General features: G+C 38.9%; 1 protein-coding gene across 2 annotated transcripts in view; it reads right to left on the reverse strand.

Moving 5' to 3' along the window:
* Nucleotides 1-940: 940 nt before the first annotated feature.
* The window catches only part of sorcs3a (sortilin related VPS10 domain containing receptor 3a), a 267,372-nt gene continuing 246,265 nt past the window's right edge, over nt 941-22,047 (reverse strand). For both annotated transcript variants that reach the window (XM_085356485.1, XM_085356484.1), the window contains 5 exons: nt 9,120-9,251; nt 8,924-9,023; nt 5,461-5,566; nt 3,883-4,043; nt 941-1,042 (listed from right to left, as the gene is read on the reverse strand). In XM_085356485.1, the coding sequence (XP_085212611.1) occupies nt 984-1,042; nt 3,883-4,043; nt 5,461-5,566; nt 8,924-9,023; nt 9,120-9,251 (558 nt within the window). In that variant the 3' untranslated portion in view covers nt 941-983. The remainder of the gene's footprint in view (nt 1,043-3,882; nt 4,044-5,460; nt 5,567-8,923; nt 9,024-9,119; nt 9,252-22,047) is intronic.

Here is a 22,047-nt window from a genome sequence, read left to right on the forward strand (position 1 = left end):
CATTTATCGGCTGTTGTAAATGCCAATATCGATAGATCGATAAATAGCCAGCATTGGCCGACCAACAAATGAGTTGGGCTCTGGTTGCAAATGTTTGGTTCAGAGAGGTTAATGACAGTCTATTGTATATCTGTACTGAAAATGCAAATATCCTGAAAATGATCCTGTTGAGGATGATCCTTTTAACTTTATTTTCAGAGAACATGAGGGACATCTGCACTATGCCGATGCAGCTCTACCTGCATTAACAGATAAATCCTTTCTATCAGGTTCATTTCAGCCAACACTTGACTGAAGAAAATGAGAGCAAAACAGAATCAGCAGAATCAACTGGGGTCTTTTGACACATGATTAGAAAATAACTATTTACAACACCTGCTTATCTACAACACAGAAATTGTGTCCTCAGAAAGAACATGCACAAGTTAAGGACCTTAGCAAAGGAAATCGGTTTCTTTAAGTAATGTTTGACTTTTTAAACACACTTTCAGAAAAAAAGACCATCGTCAGATCTTCTGTTGCCGCCATGGTACTCAGACTACGAGCATGTAGAAAGTAATAATATATACATTTAACAGAACAGATGACAGTATTGTACATTTCAATAATATTCCCTGTTTGATTGAAGACTCCGACATTATAGGTTATATATAGGCAGAAATGATTTTCAAAGCAAACGCCTTAATAAATGTACATAACTTTTGATAGATTTCCACGAAAGATATTTCACTTTGCAAATGAATGCTGCTATGTAGCTTATACATCCACAAAACTGAATATGTTTTGTCAGTAATTACAATGATCTCATTGAGTAAATTGACATTAACTGCATGGATGTTGTTGAATGAGACATCCATGCAAGTCTGTATAAATGAGGTCCCTTAGAAAACTATTAACATCAGTTGTGTTGAGAATTACAAAACAAAAAAAACCCCCGACACTGAAATACTTTGCTCTGTACATGAAGCGCTGCTCCACCAGTTTTACACACTAGTACAGTTTGGAATCTCCCTTGTGCTCTCGCAGGCATTTCCGACTCCCCCTGAGTATAAATAAAGGAAATGAAAGAGGGGAAAAAAAGCCAAGAACAAAGACAGTTAATTCAGAGCTTTAATGACTATAAAACAAATAGCTTCTTTGACATTGACTCCTTGTACTTAATTTCCATTCAAAGGCTCTGAAGCTATTAAGACGCGTTGGAATTTGAAATTGACCCATTATGAAAAATATGCCAGCTTTTGTTATGATATGTTTGGTCCAATTAATTGGAACATGCTCGGTGAGGAAGTTTAGAACCAAATATCGAAAGTCTGGACGTCTACCCCATTTGTGTTGGGCGATCGTGGCTCAAGAGTTAGGAGTTCGCCTTGTAATTGGAAGGTTGCCGGTTCGAGCCCCGGCTTGAACAGTCTCGGTTGTTGTGTTCTTGGGCAAGACACTTCACCTGTTGCCTACTGGTGGTGCCACTGGCTGTGGCATAGCTGCCATCACCAGTGTGTGAATGTGAATGGGTGGATGACTGGATGTGTGAAGTGCTTTGGGGTCCTTAGGGACTAGTAAAAGCGCTATACAAATACAGGCCATTTACGTGAGAAACACAAGAATAGCTGTTAATTTACTCTGGCATATAGCACAAATCAATCAGCAACTTCAAGGACGTCTGCAGAAATGTGCAAATAAAAAGCAGCGTTTATTCGTTGTGAAATACATTTCGTTAACCTCCTAAGACCCGAACTCTTCCATGGCATGCATTTTTAATTTCTCTTTGATATTTGGGCATATTGGGGCCTGATGAATGTAAAAACAAAGAATTACCAGATTTTTTTTAACCTTATTTTTGTTTTTAAGAAAACTAAGAGCCATATATGAGGATATTCATTTAAAATTTTGATAGAACAGTGGCAGTATAATGTCCTCGTAAGTGGATATCAGGCCCATGTAGAGCAAAATTGAGTATTTTGGTCTAAATAACCCAAAATGTGATGTCCACATATGTGGACGACAGGTCCTAGGAGGTTAAATATCCTTGTCCTGTGATGGCAGGCAGGGATGATTTGATACACTTTCTGTTGCACTAAATGCATGTAGTGCTGAGCACCTGCTCGAATTTGACCTCCTAAGACCCGAACTCTTTCATGAATGCATGCATTTTTAATTTCTCTTTGCTATTTGGGCTGATTGGGACCTGATGAATGTAAAAACAAAGAATTACATGATTTTCTTTTTTCTTTTTTACCTGAGTTTCGTTTCTGAGAGAAATGAGATCCACATAGGAGGACATCTGCTTTAAATTTCGATAAAACAGTGGCAGTATAATGTTCTTGTAAGTGGATATCAGGCCCATCGGCAGCCACATGGTACCTTTAATTTAAGAGAAAAACAACAATGTACCATTGTTGCTTCAAACGTGGAATCAGATGGTAGTAATTTGATTAGTGTTTCGTAAATATGTTGTTTAACTCTTATTCTTACACTTATTGTTGTTTTGTTACACTTTACTGTGCGTCCCCGTCCACTGACTCGAGGTGCTACATGAGTTATGGAGAAACTGAAAGTACTCTCGTGCAGGAATACAGATCACATGTAAAAAGAAAAAAAAAGTAACAATCAGACATTGACCTGGATAAAAATATTCTGCTGAAATGAAGCAGCACACTCACGGCCTCGCTGCTTGAGGGTTTCACTAATGTGTGAGTTTCCATTCTCGACAGCTCCTCTGAATTTCAACACACAGGTCAGAAGCAGTCAGCTCTCCAGAACTGTGAAAGTGCAGGAACTTAATCTGTCTTTTAAACTATCTCAGAGCCAAATCAATCCTGGGTCTGCAGCTGCCAGAAGTGGTACATTTCTACTGGTAACAATAGAAAATCCACTCTGTTATATACAGTCAGAGTGGGCAGCAATTAGCTTATCAAACCTATTGTTTTTTTTATCATGTAATGAAATATGAATGAATGAATGTCTCTTTTTAAATTGAAGTCAAACTGTGACTGAATGAGGAATGATTAGGCCACTCCCTCTGTGTTTGATGGAGTCCTGCAGCCACATGCTAAACATGTTGGTTTTATTATTTAGTCATTATTCCCAGTACTGTGGGTGTCACTGGAATCTTTCCTTACCCTCTAAAACCCTTTCACGGGCTTTGTCTACTCTAAGGATTTCCTCCTCTGTGAATAATTCAAAAATGGTAAAAAGGAGATTCATTTGCTGGATTTCTGTTTAAAAGACGATTCAGATTCAGTATGTAAATTATCCCCAGGAGGTGATTCTACGCACAGTTATCCTACACATTATCATGTTGACTTTTGCTATAAAGCCATCAACAAAAGAAAGTTTGTCCCTGAAATTCCATCTTTACATGCCCTGGCAAGTTTTGGCATGTCTGAAACCTCGGTATAGGGAATATCCGAGTTTCCAAACAGTGGACAGTGCATGTTTTAAATGTCCTAAAATACAATGTAGCAGTGACACAGACCTTGCTGGACCACGACAAGGTCACTGAGATCCAGATTTCATTGTGCTCCATGTATTATATTTTTGAAAATGTCTTAATCATGGCTTGATTCGTCGCAAAGACACATAGTGCTGATATTCACACAGATGAAATTATGCAGTATATAGTGCATCGCATACATTCATATGTATATGGATGCCTTCTATTTGTCTCTGGATATCTACATGCCTTTAAAGTGTGAGTTAGTTAAATCATCTATGTGGCCATTTCCTGTTCATGGATTTTCTCTTATTTCTACAGCAGGTGAATAGAGTAACCCACCAACACCATGACTACTACTTAAGGTGGCAGCAACGCGTCTAGAACCCAAAAAAATATTGAAGTGTATTTGCTTGAAACGCCTGTCCCTACTCTCAGCAGGTACTTACTTTTGACCCTGGCATCCAGCTCCTTCTCCATGAGTTCTTTGGATGTGGAGAACTCACTCAGAGTAATTTTCGGCGTGCTGTCGCCTTGGCCGACCGAGCCGATCATCTCTTGCTCTTTCTCCTGGTTAACCTCAGCATATATGTTGATCCAAGGTATTTTTCTGAGGATTTACAGAAAACAAGATCAACAAATGTTAGATAACCATCTCACGTGCAGGTGCGGTGTTTGTGCATGCACACAGTGGGGTTGTTGTGTTTCTAAGGCTATGTAACCGCAGTCCCAAGTTTACATTCATTAGTAAATTACAACCGAGAACACGACTTTATGAATAAATTATTTGATTTTGCAGCCTCATCTCCATCTCTGCCTGCCTGACTATCTTCATCAGACTCTACACATCAAGCTGCTCTCACCGAGTTTGTCCTGATCTTTATTACTTGCTTCCTTGCAGGGTTTCTTTTTTCTCTCAGGCCAGTTAACTTCAGCAGGTGAGGCAAATAAAGGTCAGCATAACTATAACATGTGTAACTACAGAATTCATCAGATCAAAGGAGAAAGGTCCTAGTTTTGGTTAACCTTTAAATAATCAATATTTCGATGCTATATATTTTTGCTGGTTATTTCATTCCCTGTAGCTTTGAAGTTCACTGACAGCTGACATCTTCAAAGGTAGTTTTTTCTTATATAATATGAATCAATGGGCACACCTTTAATATAATTATAACTGGTTTGATTATCCAGTTTGTCTTTATTGACTCTTTTGCACAGAGTAAGCTTTGGGATGAATAAGTTTGAACCGTCTGTGCTAAATGTGAATTGCCTGCTCTGTTGTCTCACTGCTTCCAGCTGTGATGTTTTGGCAGGATCAACATTTTTTAGAAAAATGAAAATTATTTTTCTTTCGAGTTAAAAATGTGGGTTTTTAAGAAGTCTGACAGACTGTTGCACTGAGCTACTTTTTCAAAGATGATTCTGTTTCTTGGTGCTGACAAACTGTAAACTTGCCTTGACTGTAATTACACTCGAGTGCCTAATTTATAGACAAATTACAGTAACACTGGTTTCTTTTCTCATCTGCATTTATACCGCCTAATATAGATCTTTATTTAGACATTATCCAATTTATTTGCAATTACTATACATTTGGGTTATTAATTGCTCTGTTTTGTCAACTGTAAGATTTCTTGAAAAATGCATCCTCTTTAGACTAATGGGAAAAACTTCATATCCATAATTAATGACAGCTTTTCCATTTCCCTCAGACTTTTCAAAAGAATAATTTTGAGTATGAATAATTTATTCAGCAAATAAGATCCAAGGCAGAGAAGCTGCATATTAAACCATTTACTGCTCGTTTTCCCTGAATTTTGTGACTGATTGCTGCACACGCCTCATGCACTGGAATCTCACAAGTATGAGTGACAACTCCAGAGTGATCTATCAATTGAAAATACCAAATATGACTATAATAGATTGGTCTAGACAGGGCTCATCTGCTATCATCAATAATGAAGAACAGAGTAATAGTTATATAGTGGGGCCCTACAGCAGGTGGAAGAAATCAGAAAGATTTGCACCTCTTGAATTTGTAGATGAGAAACACCGCGAGGCCAAGAAACACAACTGACAGGAGCATAAGCATCGCTGAGCTGCTGTGTCTGGGGCTCGAGTCCACTAAAGGTGCTGTGGGAGCAGGAAGGTGCACAGAGATGACATTAATCAACAGTTGACAAATGAGACAGAATAGAAATAAAAATAGAAATTTGATTCATTAAAACCAACAACAGACAAAAGTACAGTTAGATTTATATTACAAGTCAACCAGATGTGGCTAAATGCTAATGCTAAAACAAGAACAAATGTTTGTATGAATGCATAAATGATCTCAGTTTATCAACATCTTGAGCAGTTTCATCATAAAGACGCCAGATTTGAAAAAGTAAAGAACTTCTGAGGTTTCAAAGTTTGAAAGTTCAGCTCAGTCAAAAGCGTTTTCCTCATTTCCTGTATTAGCAATATTTTTTTTTTATTAAACTCTAAGTGTAAGATCTTTAAATAATTGGAACTGGCAGTCAACATATCAGCAAGAATTCACTTTTTTTAAACGATTTTTCCTCCATGGAGGAACAGCTAAAAAGAATACAGTACACATGAGCTCTGGCTAACGATGGCTAACTAAATCTCTGACCTGGGAGGTTACGTCAGAGGTGTTGAAAGTGGAGTTATTCATTTTATTTGCTGTTATATGTTGTTATTGCTGCTATTTTCCCCATCACAACTACATATTATCTTAATAAGACAGGAAGAAGAAGTGCTTCGTTTTCTTCAGACCCTAGAATTCAAACTCAGAAGTTATAGTTAAGTTTGTGCTGTTCTTATGGCTGCACCTTCAAATTTCTCATCCAAGTCCATAACTGACAAACACTTGATGGAACCGGTACAGTTTCATGCTGATCGGAGCTCTAATGTGTGTTTACCTACAAAGGCCCCACAAACTGAGGTGACTGCACATCCAGCTGAGTTAAAAATATTTCAACTGTTGTAGAAAAAAAAGTATTTTACTTTGTGCCATAAAGAGTAGCGGCTGAGATTCTCCCTGAGACTGACTTGTCCTGATGTCAGGGACAATTAGGAGTGGACGGCAAACTTATCATGGCAGTCCGTGGGCAGCTCAAGCTGTAAAAGCCCACTTTGACATACAGAGGCAGAAACAATATAGGTGGATCGAATTCCAGGAGATACTGCTCACTCATTGCCCGATGACCAGTGAGGATATCCTGGGTTATTCTCCAATTATAATTGACTGTAATTAATAGACAATTATGGGTACGAGTATTAATAGCTATAATTAATAAAATGGATTCCACGTTGTACTTATTGTGACTTTAATCAAGGAACTGGTCTTTATAGAAATGTGCATCCTCACTTCTATGCAACTGGAAGCCTTTTAAAGCCTGCAGGTTTCACTCACTCCTGAAATGGATGGAAGTCCATAAAGTAGGAAAGATCACAGGACCTCCGGGGAATGTATTATAATGTGTGTATATCTTCCTGAGAACCGAGGAAGAAAATAATCTTCCCATTGAACCTGCTTCTTCCTGTTGCTAACACCCAGACACATGAGATACCAATGGAAAGTCCAGGATTTCCTCTATTCAGTGCATCAGGACTTAGTCAAAAGATATAGAGCAAAAACAAATGTCCATTTCAGAGGACATAAATGAATGGGCTGGTTCTCGGGAGGATATAATGCTAGATTCTAGCTATTGGTTGGCTGTTACAGCGAGATTTTCTGGGTTTCCAAAAATACTACAGTGACTTCATTCTGCATGAGAAACAATGCAAAGTTTTGTCAGAATGGAAAAAATGAACGAGACTCACTTCTGACAACAGATACACCTGAAATAGCTCCTGGCACTGTGGTAGCACCTACAGGTAGAGTACCTTGAAAAAGTATGTGCAACAAAGAAAACAGGCACCTCTTCAAAAGCAAAGAGTAGTCACATCCATTATTGATTTATCTTTTTCTCTGCTTCTAGTTTGAATGAAGCGAACCTTTAAAAATCCTGCAGGTCACCGGGGTTAGGGCTGGGCTACATATCAGACCTGGAAGATGTTACCTTACAATAACACATTTTTCCACAACATCATTTCTGATAGAAACCTTTGCGTCAGATGTTCCAAATATGTGTAAATTCTATAAAAAGGACAGATGCTCTGCGTGTTGCCTGTGACCTGTTAGATGTTAAAGGGTCAAAAACGTATTTTCTTTATACTTGTACCCCGTACACTGTAGTATACTGTATATCCAGAACAATAATGACTCCCCAGATTATATTTTTATCTTTAAGATATGAAACACTGTAAGGTGTTGTAGCGTGAAATTACACTTTCTGCTGATGGGCAAAACAAACTGACAGTAGCAGGAAATCCAAAGATTTCAGGTGAATGTAAAACAGTTAAATGCGCCAACATTCATTCAAAAAAGTACCGAACCAAACAAGTGTTCAGTGTGATTAATGTCACGGTTTCGCTCATAAGGCACAAACCCTAAATTTCTCCCATTATTTTGAAGAGTGCATTAATGTCTGTCGCTGAAGAAAAAGCCTGATGCTTTTCTGTGACGGGTTTAGCGCTACGTGAGCCCTCAGCTAAGAGATGAAGGCGCGCGTGCCGATGACCTTTCTCAAGCAGCTTGAAGGCTTTTTAGACCTTTTCTTGGGAGGTGAAATATAAAGAGGGATCCAGCTGGGTACACCTTCAATGTCATTAGAGTGCAGCACACCACAAAACGTCACAGAGCACTACATGCCAGGCTGTTAATACCCATCGCTTTGAGCTGCAGACAACTCATGGCTGTGTGCCTCCAGAGACTGTGCGCCTAATGAAACCAGCCAAGCAGTGAATATAAGGTAAGACCTGTCCAGCAGCGGGACACAGGAGCTGCTGAGCAGTACCGAGCTCCAAACCAATAAAAAAGTAGAGGTTTCCAGTCTAGCCATGTTATTTACAATTACTGTGTCTCCGTGAATCAGCGCTGATTTGACACGAGAGCATTTGAGGGTCTCTAATGTCAACCAGCCTTCCCGCAAAACACTGCTGATGACTTCTTGAATGATTCCAAAGTCTGCCCTGAAATTGTACAGTGTTCTTTCTCAAGGACTAAATAATCAACATAATTATACTCAGTGTAACACTCATTTTGTGGTTGGATGGCTGTAAAAGAAATAGAACAGATGTTCAGCTTTTGATGGCAGGCATAAAAGATCCCTCTTCTCAAGGAGCTCCACTTAAAACCGAACCCCTCCTATCCTCGTCTGTGTTCTTTCGCCTGGGATAGACGAGGTCTGACAGGAATTTTAATTGGTGGACCAAAGAAAAATTCTTGTTGTCAAAACATAGTTATTACACTTCTGTTTCTCTGCACATGAAAATGAAAAATGGAACATGCAGGCCATAATTACATTACCCCCGGAAGTTAATATTATAGATGATGACTTGATGGCAAAATTAAAAGCAATGACAGCAAATGTTTCTTACCCAGTGTTAACTGTGTGTTGTAAACGATCACCCTCACACCGGGCTTCAGCTCGAACTCCACCAGGTTTTGGTTCAGTGCACTTACAATTGTGTCAGAAGCCTGTTAAAGTACACAACAAGTCACCGTTTTGTAGGCACAATAATCAAGTTGGAGGAATTTGAACTCCTCGTGAATTTCACTTAGAGACACCCATACCCGCTCCAGAGCTTCCTCACTCTTTTTCTTGCCCTCTGATTGGTTCTTATAAGGCAACAGGAAGAGCTCAGCAGCTGTTGGCACTCCGGGGAACACCGCTACCAGGAGCTGCTCCTCTGGGAATTCGGCCACCTGTCACAAGATAGAAATGTTTTTATTTGCCATCACTGTGTGATACTGTGAAAATAACAAAAGCTTTACGGCATCATAAGGCTTAAAGTCATTGACGGGACTTCAAACGCAGTAGTTTTGTTAAAGCTTCCGGAGTCTCGGGGATACACACAAAGTGTCCTCTGCTGTATCTAAGAGAGCCGCAGCATTAGATGCAATCCTGAAAGCATGAAACAGTGTCGTAAATCACAAGACTGTCAACGAGGAGCTTTTAACTGCTGGGTTAGTGTTACGGTTAGTTTCACTCACTATTCACAATATTCACCGTTCACTTTGAAACAGTGCATACAAATGTCGTGCTGGGGGATTTTGACCAAGTGGCCATATGAGACGAGCCAGAAGCGAAACAGGTTAAAGATCGCAGTGAATATTTGGGTGGAGTATGTTTAAAAGCCATTATGAAGCAGCTTTGAGAAGTGACTAAGATTTACATGAGAATAGATGAACATAAACTGTTTTCACATGAAAATGTTGGACACTTTGGGAGAAACTGGTTCAAAATGCAGGCTGTCTGTCATTTTGAGAGACAGGGTTACAGAAAATTCATATATAATTAACAATATACAGAATATTCTATGCATGAAGAGAAAAGATAGCCAGAGGCACCAACTGTGTCATCACTTTGTATGCAAACTCCATCATAACAGTGCAGTCCCAGTTAAGGCGCTGCAGCTGTGGAGCCTCAACAGGGAAATGTGAACTCAGCAGATGTGAACTGGGATCTTTCTTAAGTGTTCTCCTGCTGGATGAACCCTTTGTTCTGCTCTACACCCTCTACCACCCTCACAGTTTTAATCTGCCACAATGTTTGGAAGCCTTTAGAGTTTTCCATCATTTCCCATCAAGTAACAAAGTCTGTCACCAGTGAAAAATTCAGCTCAAGCTTTGGTTGTAACGTTGTCCGAAGTTGTTGAGTATGCAATAGGAGTTAGTCTTTGTCACGTGTATTCGCACTGATGTAACTACTCAGTTTAGGCAGAGGATGCAGAGCACGCTGACTCACTGTGAATTCACTAACCTGGCGAAATTGGCACAATTAACCGTCAGACAGTATTGGAGATCATGAAGACCATTACATTTCAGATTTAACTGTGTTGAATATTTGTCCTCACTGGGTAATGTCTAATGTCACGACTGCAGTGTGAAAATGGCTATAGACTCAAGAAGATGTGTCTTGGGTTGAAGGTGAGACAATGCTAGCTTCATTTGGTGTGTGATTGCTGCATTCGCTCCCGCTGGGACAAAAGCAGCTAGATTACAAAGAGTAGCAGTTACCAAGCAGCTCAGAATGACTACACACTGTAAGATAACACAAAGACATTTTATCTGCTGAACAGTTTCATTACAAGAAAACTCATCTGACTTTACACTGAAACACTACATATTGCACATTTATGTCTATTGTCAGAAACTGTAGGATTGAGTGTAATGACCCATCGGAAGATTCCTTTGCAGTCTTAAGATGGAACTTAATTACGTGTTCAGTCTCCCACTAAGATATAATTACCTGCCTGTGAGTTTCTGCTCAAATTAACTGGTTGTATTTGTTCAGATCGTAAGGTTGAGAGTTAACAAGCGTTTAGATGTCGATCATCTTCAAACTGTTTTTGTAACCATTTGTGCCATTATATCACTTTTGACTCTTCCCTTACAGTTTGTGTCAGTCAGACATTAAATTGCTCTGTATAATGTTTTAAGCTAATATGGTGGTGAGGGAAAACTACAGCAATGGTTATTTTACGCTGACAACTCAAAAAGCCCTTTGACTCATCACCTGAGTAGGAAAGCACTCTATAATTACCAGTCCATTTATATTTTTCTAAACCCATCATAGTTCAAAAACACTAAACAAATAAAGAGGCATCTCAGTCCGTAAACAGCATGTCTTTAGGCCCCGCCCCTCCCTGAGCCTGGTTCTGTCGGTTTCTTCCTGTTAAAAGGGAGTTTTTCCTTCCCACTGTTGCCAAAGTGCTTGCTCATAGGGGGTCATATGATTGTTGGGTTTCTCTGTATCTATTATTGTAGGGTCTTCCTTACAATATAAAGCTCCTTGAGGCGACTGTTGTTGTGATTTGGCGCTGTGTAAATAAAACTGAATTGAATCGGAACAACATTAAAACCACTGACAGGGAAAGTAAATAGTTTTGTGCATGTCAATACAATACATTGCTCTGCTGAGAAAATTGTGTCCTGACATGCCAAAACTGATGCCATATTCTCCTGTAACACCCATCTACCCATCTAGATTCATTCAGATTAAGCTCATTCCTCCAAATGGCAAAGACATTCCCAAACCACCGCAGTCGGTAAGCAATTGCAACCCTGCTACACTCAAAAACAAATCATCAGATCCACTGCATTCTGGTGAAGTTTTCCATGTAAATAGATATGTTATCTACTGCCCAAGACAGCACAGCTCCCAGGATTACAGTAACACAGAAACCCAGATTTGGCATCTGGTCAGGATACCTCCTCAGCACCTCCTTTGGTAGGTCTTCCCAGGGTAGACCCAGAGAAAAACTTTTGTCTGGAATACCCTGTTTATCCTGCAATCACAATTTGACTTTGTGGAAGCGGAAGATTGTGGATTATTCAACAGGATACAGCGGATCTACTTCACCACCGGGTGGAGAGGGAAGGATTGTTGCCAGTGTCTGGTATCAGACACCCACCCTGACATCCCCAAAGGCCCAGTGTCCGTGCCCTGATGGGTCTGGGCTGTGTGAGCCATTCAACATTATAGCATTATATTATATTATAGTCGAATAGCATGTCTGCTATTAGTGTTTACAGACATCATGCGATCTTTAGCATTTGAGGCAACCATCACCAGCATCCTGGAAAACTGACAGCAGAATAACCGTGTTCATGGTCTAATATTGTCCCTAACAGCTGTTCTGCTTCACAAGAGTGACACAGAAAGAGAGACAGAGATACAAATAGTGCTGCAGAGCTACAAAGACTCACAAAAAGTGTTGACCTTTATCACAAGCCCATAAATGGACACACAAAACACTTTCCCAAGCATGACTTTTCAGAAAAGAACAGAGTTTTCACTTGACGGTGTTCGTAGTGTGCATAATGTTCAATGCCAGAGTGTCTGAGTTGGATATTTCTGCAATTTCTGCTCAGTTAAGTTTATAGAATGACTGCAGTCGTTTTAATAGAAATGCTGACAACTACTATTAGATGGTGTAAATGTAAGACTCAGGATTCTGGTATCTAAAGAAGATTCTAGATAACAAAGTTTTAATTGAGTTTTTGTGGGGCAGTGTTCACTGTTTTCAGCTGTTTTACATTAAATGTAACCAGAGATGTTTAAACAGTTCCTCCAAGTCAAAAATGCCCTCTAACCAATCAGCATGTATTCATTAATTACAGAGAACAATTGGATAAATGCTTTGAGGCTGCAGTTTCTAGCCATGTCAAAAACGCATTTTTAATGGGTCAATAACTGTTTCTGTTATTTTTTCAAGCCATTAGCTTTTAACAGTTTATGCAGTACAAGCAAGAATGGGGGCAGCGCCGTGTGGCAATCACTCTTCATTCTAGAGCCTTTGATGTTTTTATGTTTTCCCTCTGGCCTGGGGTGGACAACGTAGCAGGTAAAGGCAAAGCACATCAATTATCAAGCAGAAAAATCACTATTTGAGTAACAAAGCAGTGGACAAATGATAGCCATGGGCGTGTCTTGCAATGGCGAAGAGGCAGTGGAGAGGGAGATAAAGTGAATGGGATGACAAAGGAGGCAATAGCCTGTGGGGAAAAAAAGAAAAAAAATCAGTGCGCTTGGACCATGTTGACTCGCACAGCAATCTGTCCTTAGTTTAAAAATCTGGAGGATCATCTGATATACTGCAAATTCATCACGGATACAAAAATTAAATCGGGATGGTAAACAGGAAGAGAGGTGAGATCCTCAGAGAGGACAGGCTGCAGGGAAGTCGGCTCAATTTGGTTTGATATGAAGATTTCACAATGCAATATTTTGCAAGTTCATTTCAAGAAATACTATTTGAAGAAGATAAACTCCAGAGGGACTCTGAAAGTTATTATCTTGCTACACTTTCACTTCTTTTTCAGTTTTTGACGTGAAACGCTTTAGTTTAAATGTAAAGCAGATAACCTCTACTGACATTTCAGGGTTTTGGAAATGATTTTGTGTTTGTAGCTTAAACAATATTTAAGACATGCAGACACCCACACTGTAAAAACTGTGATTGGGGTTAATTAGAATCTAATAGGAGAGTAATAGTAATTATTACTCAGTAAAAACGTGTATGAGTAGTTTTAATCAAATCTAAGCAAAATTCAACAATTTTGAGATGTTCAGTTATTTAAATTTACACAGTTTTGTTTGGGGTAAATTCAGCAATGGTTTGTTGAGTAGATTTAAAAAAAAATGTTTGAGTACTAAAAAAATTTAAGAAATCTAATAGATTTAACTGATGAAAGCATTTTCATTTTAATCATTGTACACTTCCGCCCATAATCCTTTGTGCCACGTGCAGGACACACGCGCTTCATGAGTGGACGTCTCCATTTTGTCAGAGGTAAGACTTCTTAATTTGTTCAAATATAAGACACGGTTTAAACAATAACGTATATCGGTTTTGAGTAAAGGTTTTAAACAGTATGATACGTCGAAATTTTATTAATAATCATCACTGTAATGATAGTATCGTATTTTTACACAAATGGCAGTTAGTGGACTGCTAGCACAAGGTCACTTTCCAAGCCTTCACGACTGTGTTACTGAACAGCTTTAACTAACCACATGTTTTACCGTATTAAAAAATATCAACGGTATATTCCGATGAGTTTTAACGTCTTTCATCCACGTTTAAAAGTTCATGAAAAGGTTTTGCGGTCAGTTGTGAGTGATTTTGTCAGCCACAGTCAGTTTTTCGAACTCCAGTTTCCAATAATGGCGGCCGCTACTAAGTTTTAAAATTACTCTTAGTAATCTTTCTGGGTCACAAAATAAACTTTTAACATATTTTCAGGCGCGAAAGTAGCTGTGTAAACATCAAATATCTGCTCGGTTTATCAAGATATCGCATGTTTGCAAAAGTGCTTCGACGTTTTCGGAGCATCTGCTACCCACCAGCTCGATAGCAAGCCGGGAGCTCGAGGGTCACTGAAGCCGCTGAGAACGGCACAACTCCCGGCACATCATTTTCAGATCACCGCGGGGTTTCGCTACTCAGTTTAAACGTAATGTATAAGTCACTTAGACAACCTAAAAATGTTATTGTTTGGTTTTTTTCAGTGTTTTATTTGTTCGTGAGTAAATCGGTTTGGCTGAGATTAAAGTTATTAGATTAGATTAGATAAAATAAAACTTTATTAATCCCCCGGGTGGGTTCCTCCTTGGTTTTTACACAGCTGACTAAACGTCAAAAATGATAATGTTGCTTTCCTTTCAGGTAATGGAAGATCCCTCAACTTAAATTCACCTGATCAGCATGGGATTGAAGTTGCAGGCTATCATAGCCAAGGTATTTTCCACAGACATTTCAGCTTGGAATTTTATTTAAAGAATTTTTTTGTCAAATTTCATTTGCATGGTGCACAGCTCCACTAATTTGTTTGCATGTTTTTGTCAGTGCAAGAGGACGCCAGGACGTCACTGATATAATTAACAACACAATTATGGGTTTCATGTTTTAATTGTATTTTAAATACATGTCTATTCTTAGTAAAAAAAACAAACAAAAAACAAACAAAAAAACACAAGTACAGGTATTGCTGGGTTTTTGTTTTGTCCCAAGAAGGAAAAACCCTTTCTGACGAACATAAACTAAATTAGATAAAAAAACTAAATGACTAAATTAATGTAATTTACTAAAACGACACATTTAAAGATTGAACCTGTCAAGCATGTTGACAATACCTTTGTGTTGACTGTCAGCACCCAGGCATGTGCATTAACATCAGCTAATTATCGCACATAATGCTCCATGTGATGATAATTTGATATTTAACAGTTTTTTTTAATACTGCCAATTCTCACAGTTTTGTCTTAATAAATGGTCACTTATCTGATGGTAATTTTTGGAATTCTTGCTCATTTTCAGTCACCAAGCAATCCTAGCAATAACATAACCAGAAATCTGGTTATTCAGTGCTTGATGGTGTACCTTGGGGAGTCCATTGATCAACTGATCAAAGAGTACAGTGTAAGTGTTGAAGTAGAAACATTATTCTGTTTTTGTTATTCATATGTGTTTGTCAAGTTTCAAATAATTTGAGGCATTATCATGTTTTATTTGTCATTCAGCTACAGGATGTGTCCAGGAAATATTTCATGTGTGCAACTACAGTCAGAAAACCCATGTGTTTGTTGTTTCAGGATGCTGATGAGGATGGTGTGTCACAAGATCTTTCTGAACAGAGGATGAAAATCTACAAAATCAAGGCTGTTGGATCTGAGGAGGATGACATTGGCATTGTGCTGGAGGGTGTGAGAGTTATGCCTGCTCTGGGCAATTTTCCAAGAGCATGCGCAATGCTGGTTGGATTGACATATGCAGTCGATCTTGCCTATCCCAAAGAGCTAAAATACACCTTGGAAGTATTCCAGAAACTTTTCCTTGAACTGGATTGTGCTAAGCTCTCACCAAAAGTGAACAGCCTCAAGAACAAGTTATTGGCTTAAACGAGGACTCTGAAAGAATGAAAGGGAAGTAAGCTCACTGAAAACCTTTGGTTTGTCTTTGTTAGATGCAGCTATCTTTTCAGTTTTTAAGTTAATTTCATCTTATTCATATCTTACCCAAATGACCTGCAATGTGTCAGGCTGTATTTGTGCTCTTCATTTTAATTTTGTTTTTTATTACCTACAAGTTTCTTAGGAATATTCTGTTTGAAAGGCAGCAAATTGGAGGAATCACTAGTGAAGCTTTTCTTTGTTTATAGTGTATGTTACTATAAAACATTGGTTTAAAACAACTTTAAAATTTAACAGAAGTGCAGTCCTGTAGCTGTAGAAATGTTACTTCCTCTTACATGTGTCTTAGATTTTCTCAGGTTAAACATCCAAATTGGGATAAAAGGTTGATTTACATTATTGATATTCCATGTACATGAGTGAAAAACCTTTGTTCTACAGTTATATTGAGTGATTCAATTTAACAAAAGATTGACAAACTAAAGTTTTTGTTTGTCAATCATAAATAAGTAACAGAGATAAAGGAAACGGTAAAGGATATTCAAATTTCAGGTTCATGTTGATATTACAGTCTAAAGATTAATTTCTTTTTTACAAAACTGGTTTACATTCATGCAGTTTATGTTGCTGTTGCTCTGTACACAAAGCTGTGTGATAAACTGTTTATGACACTAAAACAAATTTACAGCAGAGGAATGTATTTAGGAGATCAGGAGATTGTTGATGAGAATTCAGTGTATACGAGCAGAAAAATGTTATATTATAAATTACTGTGTTTTATTTTCCACAATAAAACAAATTACTGTTTTGATGTTTTCTTTGTGAAATTGATTCATTTTACTCAGAAAATAAGTAAAATTCATTTCATTTTCTCTTATTATTCAGTCATTATTTTTAAGGTTTATTTGGAAAATTATTGAATCCAATTTGAGTTTTACTGAAAAAACAAGAAGATTTCATTTCTTTGTAATGGATATTTTAGGAAGTTTTTACTAAACCTTTGCCAGATAGTTAGTAAATTCAAAGTAATTTTTCTCAGAGACTTATTTCATATCAATTATTTTTTTTGATAAAGTTGGGCAATTTCAACCTTCAGTTTGAGATTTTGACCCTAAATCCAACACATATTTACAGTTTAATTCTATTAATATCTACTTTTGTTTTCTATTTGAATTTAATTAACATTTTCTCTACATTTTACATAAATCTTTTGAAATTAAAATCTACTTAATTATTTCAAGTGTCACTTTGTTGCCATAACTTTTTTAAGTAACCTCTAGTCACAGTTTTTACAGTGCAGATGTTGCCCTTGAATTATTAAAACAATAAAAACAACTCTTTAACTACTGTTGCCTTTCTCTCTAAGCATGAACATTGTTGTAGTAAAACTTTCAACTAAATGTTAACCTCTCTTTCTTAGCTTAGCATGTTAGCATGACACCTAGAATGGCTGGTGGGAAGCTCACATGTTTTTCCAGGTATGTTCTCCAGGTTGTTCCAACAAATGAACATTTTGTTCTGATGACAGCACCTAGATTAAAACCAAGTGAATTGTGACCTAATAATCTATCTGAACCTAAAGAAATTGCTGGCAGTTCAGGAAGAAGCAGAAAAATTTTCATAAGCAGTCGGATTCATCTTTCTGGAACCACCAATGTCATATCAGTCAGGAATTGACTGGGTGTCGCACCATGAGCCCATTTCAGGGATAGATGATGCTTTTTCTTACCAGAATCTATTAAAAAGGATATGAAAGAAGTAAATACAAACTTTTTCCAATTCTTGTTGAAACTAAGCAAAAAGGAATATGATGAAATGTAATCAAAGAAAAATAATTAACCAGAAATGTAGATTTACTGTCGACTGCCATTTCTCTCTATCGACTTTACATTATCCTTTCCCAACATTGTCTAAAGTTTGTCCATGGACCATCCCAGGTGCACAGGTCAGGGAGAGGAAAAATACTCCTAAAAAACAAATAATAAATAAAATGAAATACCAAAAGATATAATTCCATTCTTGTTGATAAACATCTGAGATTTCAAGCCTTGTGTTGCTGTGAAAATGAAGGTCAGGTGATCACCGACATCAGTGGGACTCCTCCTCTGGAGATGAAGATGGTACTACCTTTCATTATTATTAATATTTCAAAGGTTTTCTTCACTCATAAAGCTTCATATGCATTCCAGTCATTTGAAAGTAAGTTAATTGTCAACATCACAACTGACAGCAGATTCAAATGACGAGAGTATCACATCAGAGTGGATGGTTTACCACGCTTCAGATGGATAAAAAAGAAAATCAGCGCCTCTGGGGAAGCAATAAAGAGACAATAGCTTGATAGCTTGCATTAACCTTCGAGGGAAGCTATGGAGGAGGATGAACACTGTAAACTATATGAGTCTGAGCAGAGAAACGTTAAGGGAATATGAAAGGGAGGTGGCTAAGGAAAGACAGAGTGGACTGAAATAACCTTGATTGCTGAACGCACGTTCAGGAACAGCAGAAGCGCTGGAAATGAAATGAGCCTATAGGCGAAGAGTGCAAAATCATGACATGATACATTCGGCAGTGGTGCACCTCCGTTAAATGGACCTTGACTTTAATTGCGATTTGTTCTCTTCCTCATCTCCTATTTTATTGTTTGGGAGTTGTTTACTATGTTGAAATGCCATCAGTTGTGGACTGGCCTGTGTCTCCACCAAGACTCCTCAGCCATAACAAAATGGAGGAAAAATAACCCTTCCTGTCACCACTTGGACAATATGTTTGTCTGGAAATGAACTTTGTGTCAGATGCAAACACATAAACAGATCTACAGCCCTTTCACATAAACAAGTACCTGATATGAAAGTCTGACGGCGTAATACGAAAAGATGAAAAGTGGCAATTCAGACACTAGTGTAATATAACGGAAAAAAGAAAAACACATATAGCAACTGTCGCTCTACTTTTTCATATGGATTTCACTTCAAGAAGAACTGCATGGTTATGTATTGTAATCTTAGTTCTATGATTGATGACACAGCCCTCTAATGTGTACTATGGCACTGAAACTCAGCATGTGATAAACCGAGTGCACCAGAGTTCTCGGTGTGAAAGTAGAGTAATTATCCTTCTCCACATCACTGAGAAAAAAAAAACTGAATCAATTTATTATTATGAATCCAGACTTTTGATTCTGCATGTCATGCCTCAATAAAAGCTACCCGTAGGCCCAGACTACAGGAAAGACAGGCGGTTGAGCTGTGAACACAGTGCAGTCAAGTGTAGGTGGTAACTGTGATGTAAAGGAGGACAAAAGCATTTGAAGCAGACACTTGAAATGACTCACAATGAGGGAGAAGTAACGGAGAAAAAAATCACCTGCGGGCCACTTGTGCTCCCACATTTCTTCCACTGTTTGCACAGGTCTAAATCACACTGTATCAGCATGCCTTAGGACTGATTGTTTTTCTTCAACAGTGGCTTAAAGGTGACGTTCTCAAGACATGTAGTTAAAACCACAAATAATATTCAAAGGTAAAGGTAATCTGAGGCAATGCATCTCTTTACTGCTGCTTAACAGAACATTAAAATTAGTTAATTAAGAAATTTGTTTTCAAACCACAAATTTGTTTAAAATCCTGTTCAGAGTACTTTTACTTCACAACAACACTTGCTTTTATACTGCAAGCTAAACAATGTCTGAGGCAGAACTTGGCAACAATGAAAAGGAAGAACCTCCCTTTAACAGGAAGTGACCTCCACCAGAGCCAGACTCAGGTCGGGGCAGCCGTCCGTGAGCAGACGATTTGATTTAAGACAACTTAAAAAATTGTATTGCCAACATCTTTCACCAACATACCTGTCATTCTGTGTTTAAAACACCACCACAACAACATTATTTTTGTATTTAGTTATTAATTTTGCTAACTATTAATATTCATTATTACTGCTTATTAATAGTTCCTTAATAATAATAATAATAATAATAACTTTATTTATAAAGTGCTTTCAAACAAAGTGCTGAAAAGTTATTCGAAGATAAAAGATTAAAAAATAAATACATCCAGTACAGAAAAAACAGTATAAGTTAAAACTGATAGTAATTTAAAAACTAACGGACATAGGATAGGGTGAACAAGTGGGTCTTAAGCTTAGCTTTAAAAACCTCCACAGAGCATGCCTGCCTAATATGTTGAGGGAGGTTGTTCCACAAAAAAGTGGCACAAAAAGAAAAAGCACGTTCCCCAATAGTCTTTTTTTCTGGCCTTAGGAACTTTTAGAAATCCAGAATCCTGAGACCGAAGAGCACGGGAAGGAACATAGATGTGCAAAAAGTCAGTCCCTGCAATTTATGACAATTTATCTCCCAGTATTGGACAACTTCCTTACTGGAAGCCCCTTCCTGATCACTTGTAGATGGTCCTTCCAGACCATCTCCGAGGCAAGCTTTCCCAGATGAATGTGCCTGATCCCATCTGCCGGTGGATCACTGACTTCCTGACGGACAGGAAGCAGCACGTGAGGCTGGGGAAGAATGTCTCGGACTCCCGGACCATCAGCACCGGCTCCCCTCAGGGCTGTGTTCTTTCTCCTCTGCTCTTCTCCCTGTACACCAACTGCTGCACCTCCACCCACCAGTCTGTCAAGCTAATCAAGTTCGCAGATGACACCACCGTCATTGGGCTCATCTCTGACGGGGATGAGTCTGCCTACAGGAGGGAGGTTGAACGTCTGGTGTCCTGGTGCAGCCACAACAACCTGGTGCTGAATGCCCAGAAGACAGTGGAGATTATTGTGGACTTCAGGAAGCACACAGCCCCACTCCCCCCCATCATCCTGACTGACACCCCCATCACCTCTGTGGACTCATTCCGCTTCCTGGGTACCACCATCACCCAGGACCTGAAGTGGGAGCCCACCATCACCTCCGTCATCAAGAAAGCCCAGCAGAGGATGTACTTCCTGAGGCAGCTGAAGAAATTCAACCTGCCAACACGGACGATGATGCAATTCTACACTGCAATCATCGAGTCCATCCTCACCTCCTCCATCACCGTGTGGTACGCTGGAGCCACTATCAGGGACAAACAGAGACTGCAGCGTGTTGTGCGCTCTGCTGAGAAGGTGATTGGCTGCAGACTCCCATCTCTGCAGGACCTGTACACCTCCAGGACACTGCGGCGTGCAGCCCGGATCTCAGCTGACCCTTCTCACCCTGGACACAGTCTGTTTGACCTGCTCCCCTCAGGCAGGAGGCTCCGGTCCATTCGCACCAGAACCTCTCGCCACAAGAACAGTTTCTTCCCCTCTGCTGTTGGACACATGAACAATAACCACTTGACTGTCCCCGCCACTAACACATGACCCTACGCTGTGTCACTGCATCATTTCATGTCTGGCACTGATCACCACCTGCACTCATGTATATATCTTTCTACGTAGCACTCTTAATTCTTATTCTCATGTATATATCTCATGTATATCTCATGCACATATCTTTCTTTCTACATAGCACTTTAATTCTTATTGTTTGCACTGAAGCACCGCAGCAAATTCCTAATGTTGTAAACCTCAACATCTGGCAATAAACCCATTCTGATTCTGATTCTGAGTTGCAGCTGCAATTTCAATGCAGGCCTCAGACATGACCAGATTAAAAACATCAACAGCTTCTGAGGAAGGAAGATATGAACATAACTTTTACTGTTTTTGCATGGAGGAAAAAGAAGACCGCGTACAAACTGTTCTCCCAAAAAAGCAACCACTGCTGCTAACACAGTATTAGCTGTTTGACAGCATGCTAACATGAAGCTAATCGCGCAGTAGCCACACTGATGTCTGTTGACCTGCGACTAACAGGTAACACAGCCCTGTTTCTACCACAGAATCACTGTGGAGATGTTAAATGTTCTTATTTCTAACTTTGCAGTTTGCTTTGTATTGAAACTGAAACAGCATAACAAAAACTTGTGTGTGTCCTCATTAAGACAGGAATGTGTATGTGGGACTGTAGCCTCGGGTTTGTAGTTTTAACTGGTGACTATTTGACATTGCATCTCAGGGACAGACATCATAGTAATACATAAAAATAAAAAC

This window comes from Diplotaxodon limnothrissa, linkage group LG6 (genome assembly GCF_057381915.1).
Source record: "Diplotaxodon limnothrissa isolate DT_005_m linkage group LG6, D_limnothrissa_male_GT1.1, whole genome shotgun sequence".
NCBI classification, from domain to species: Eukaryota; Metazoa; Chordata; class Actinopteri; order Cichliformes; family Cichlidae; genus Diplotaxodon; species Diplotaxodon limnothrissa.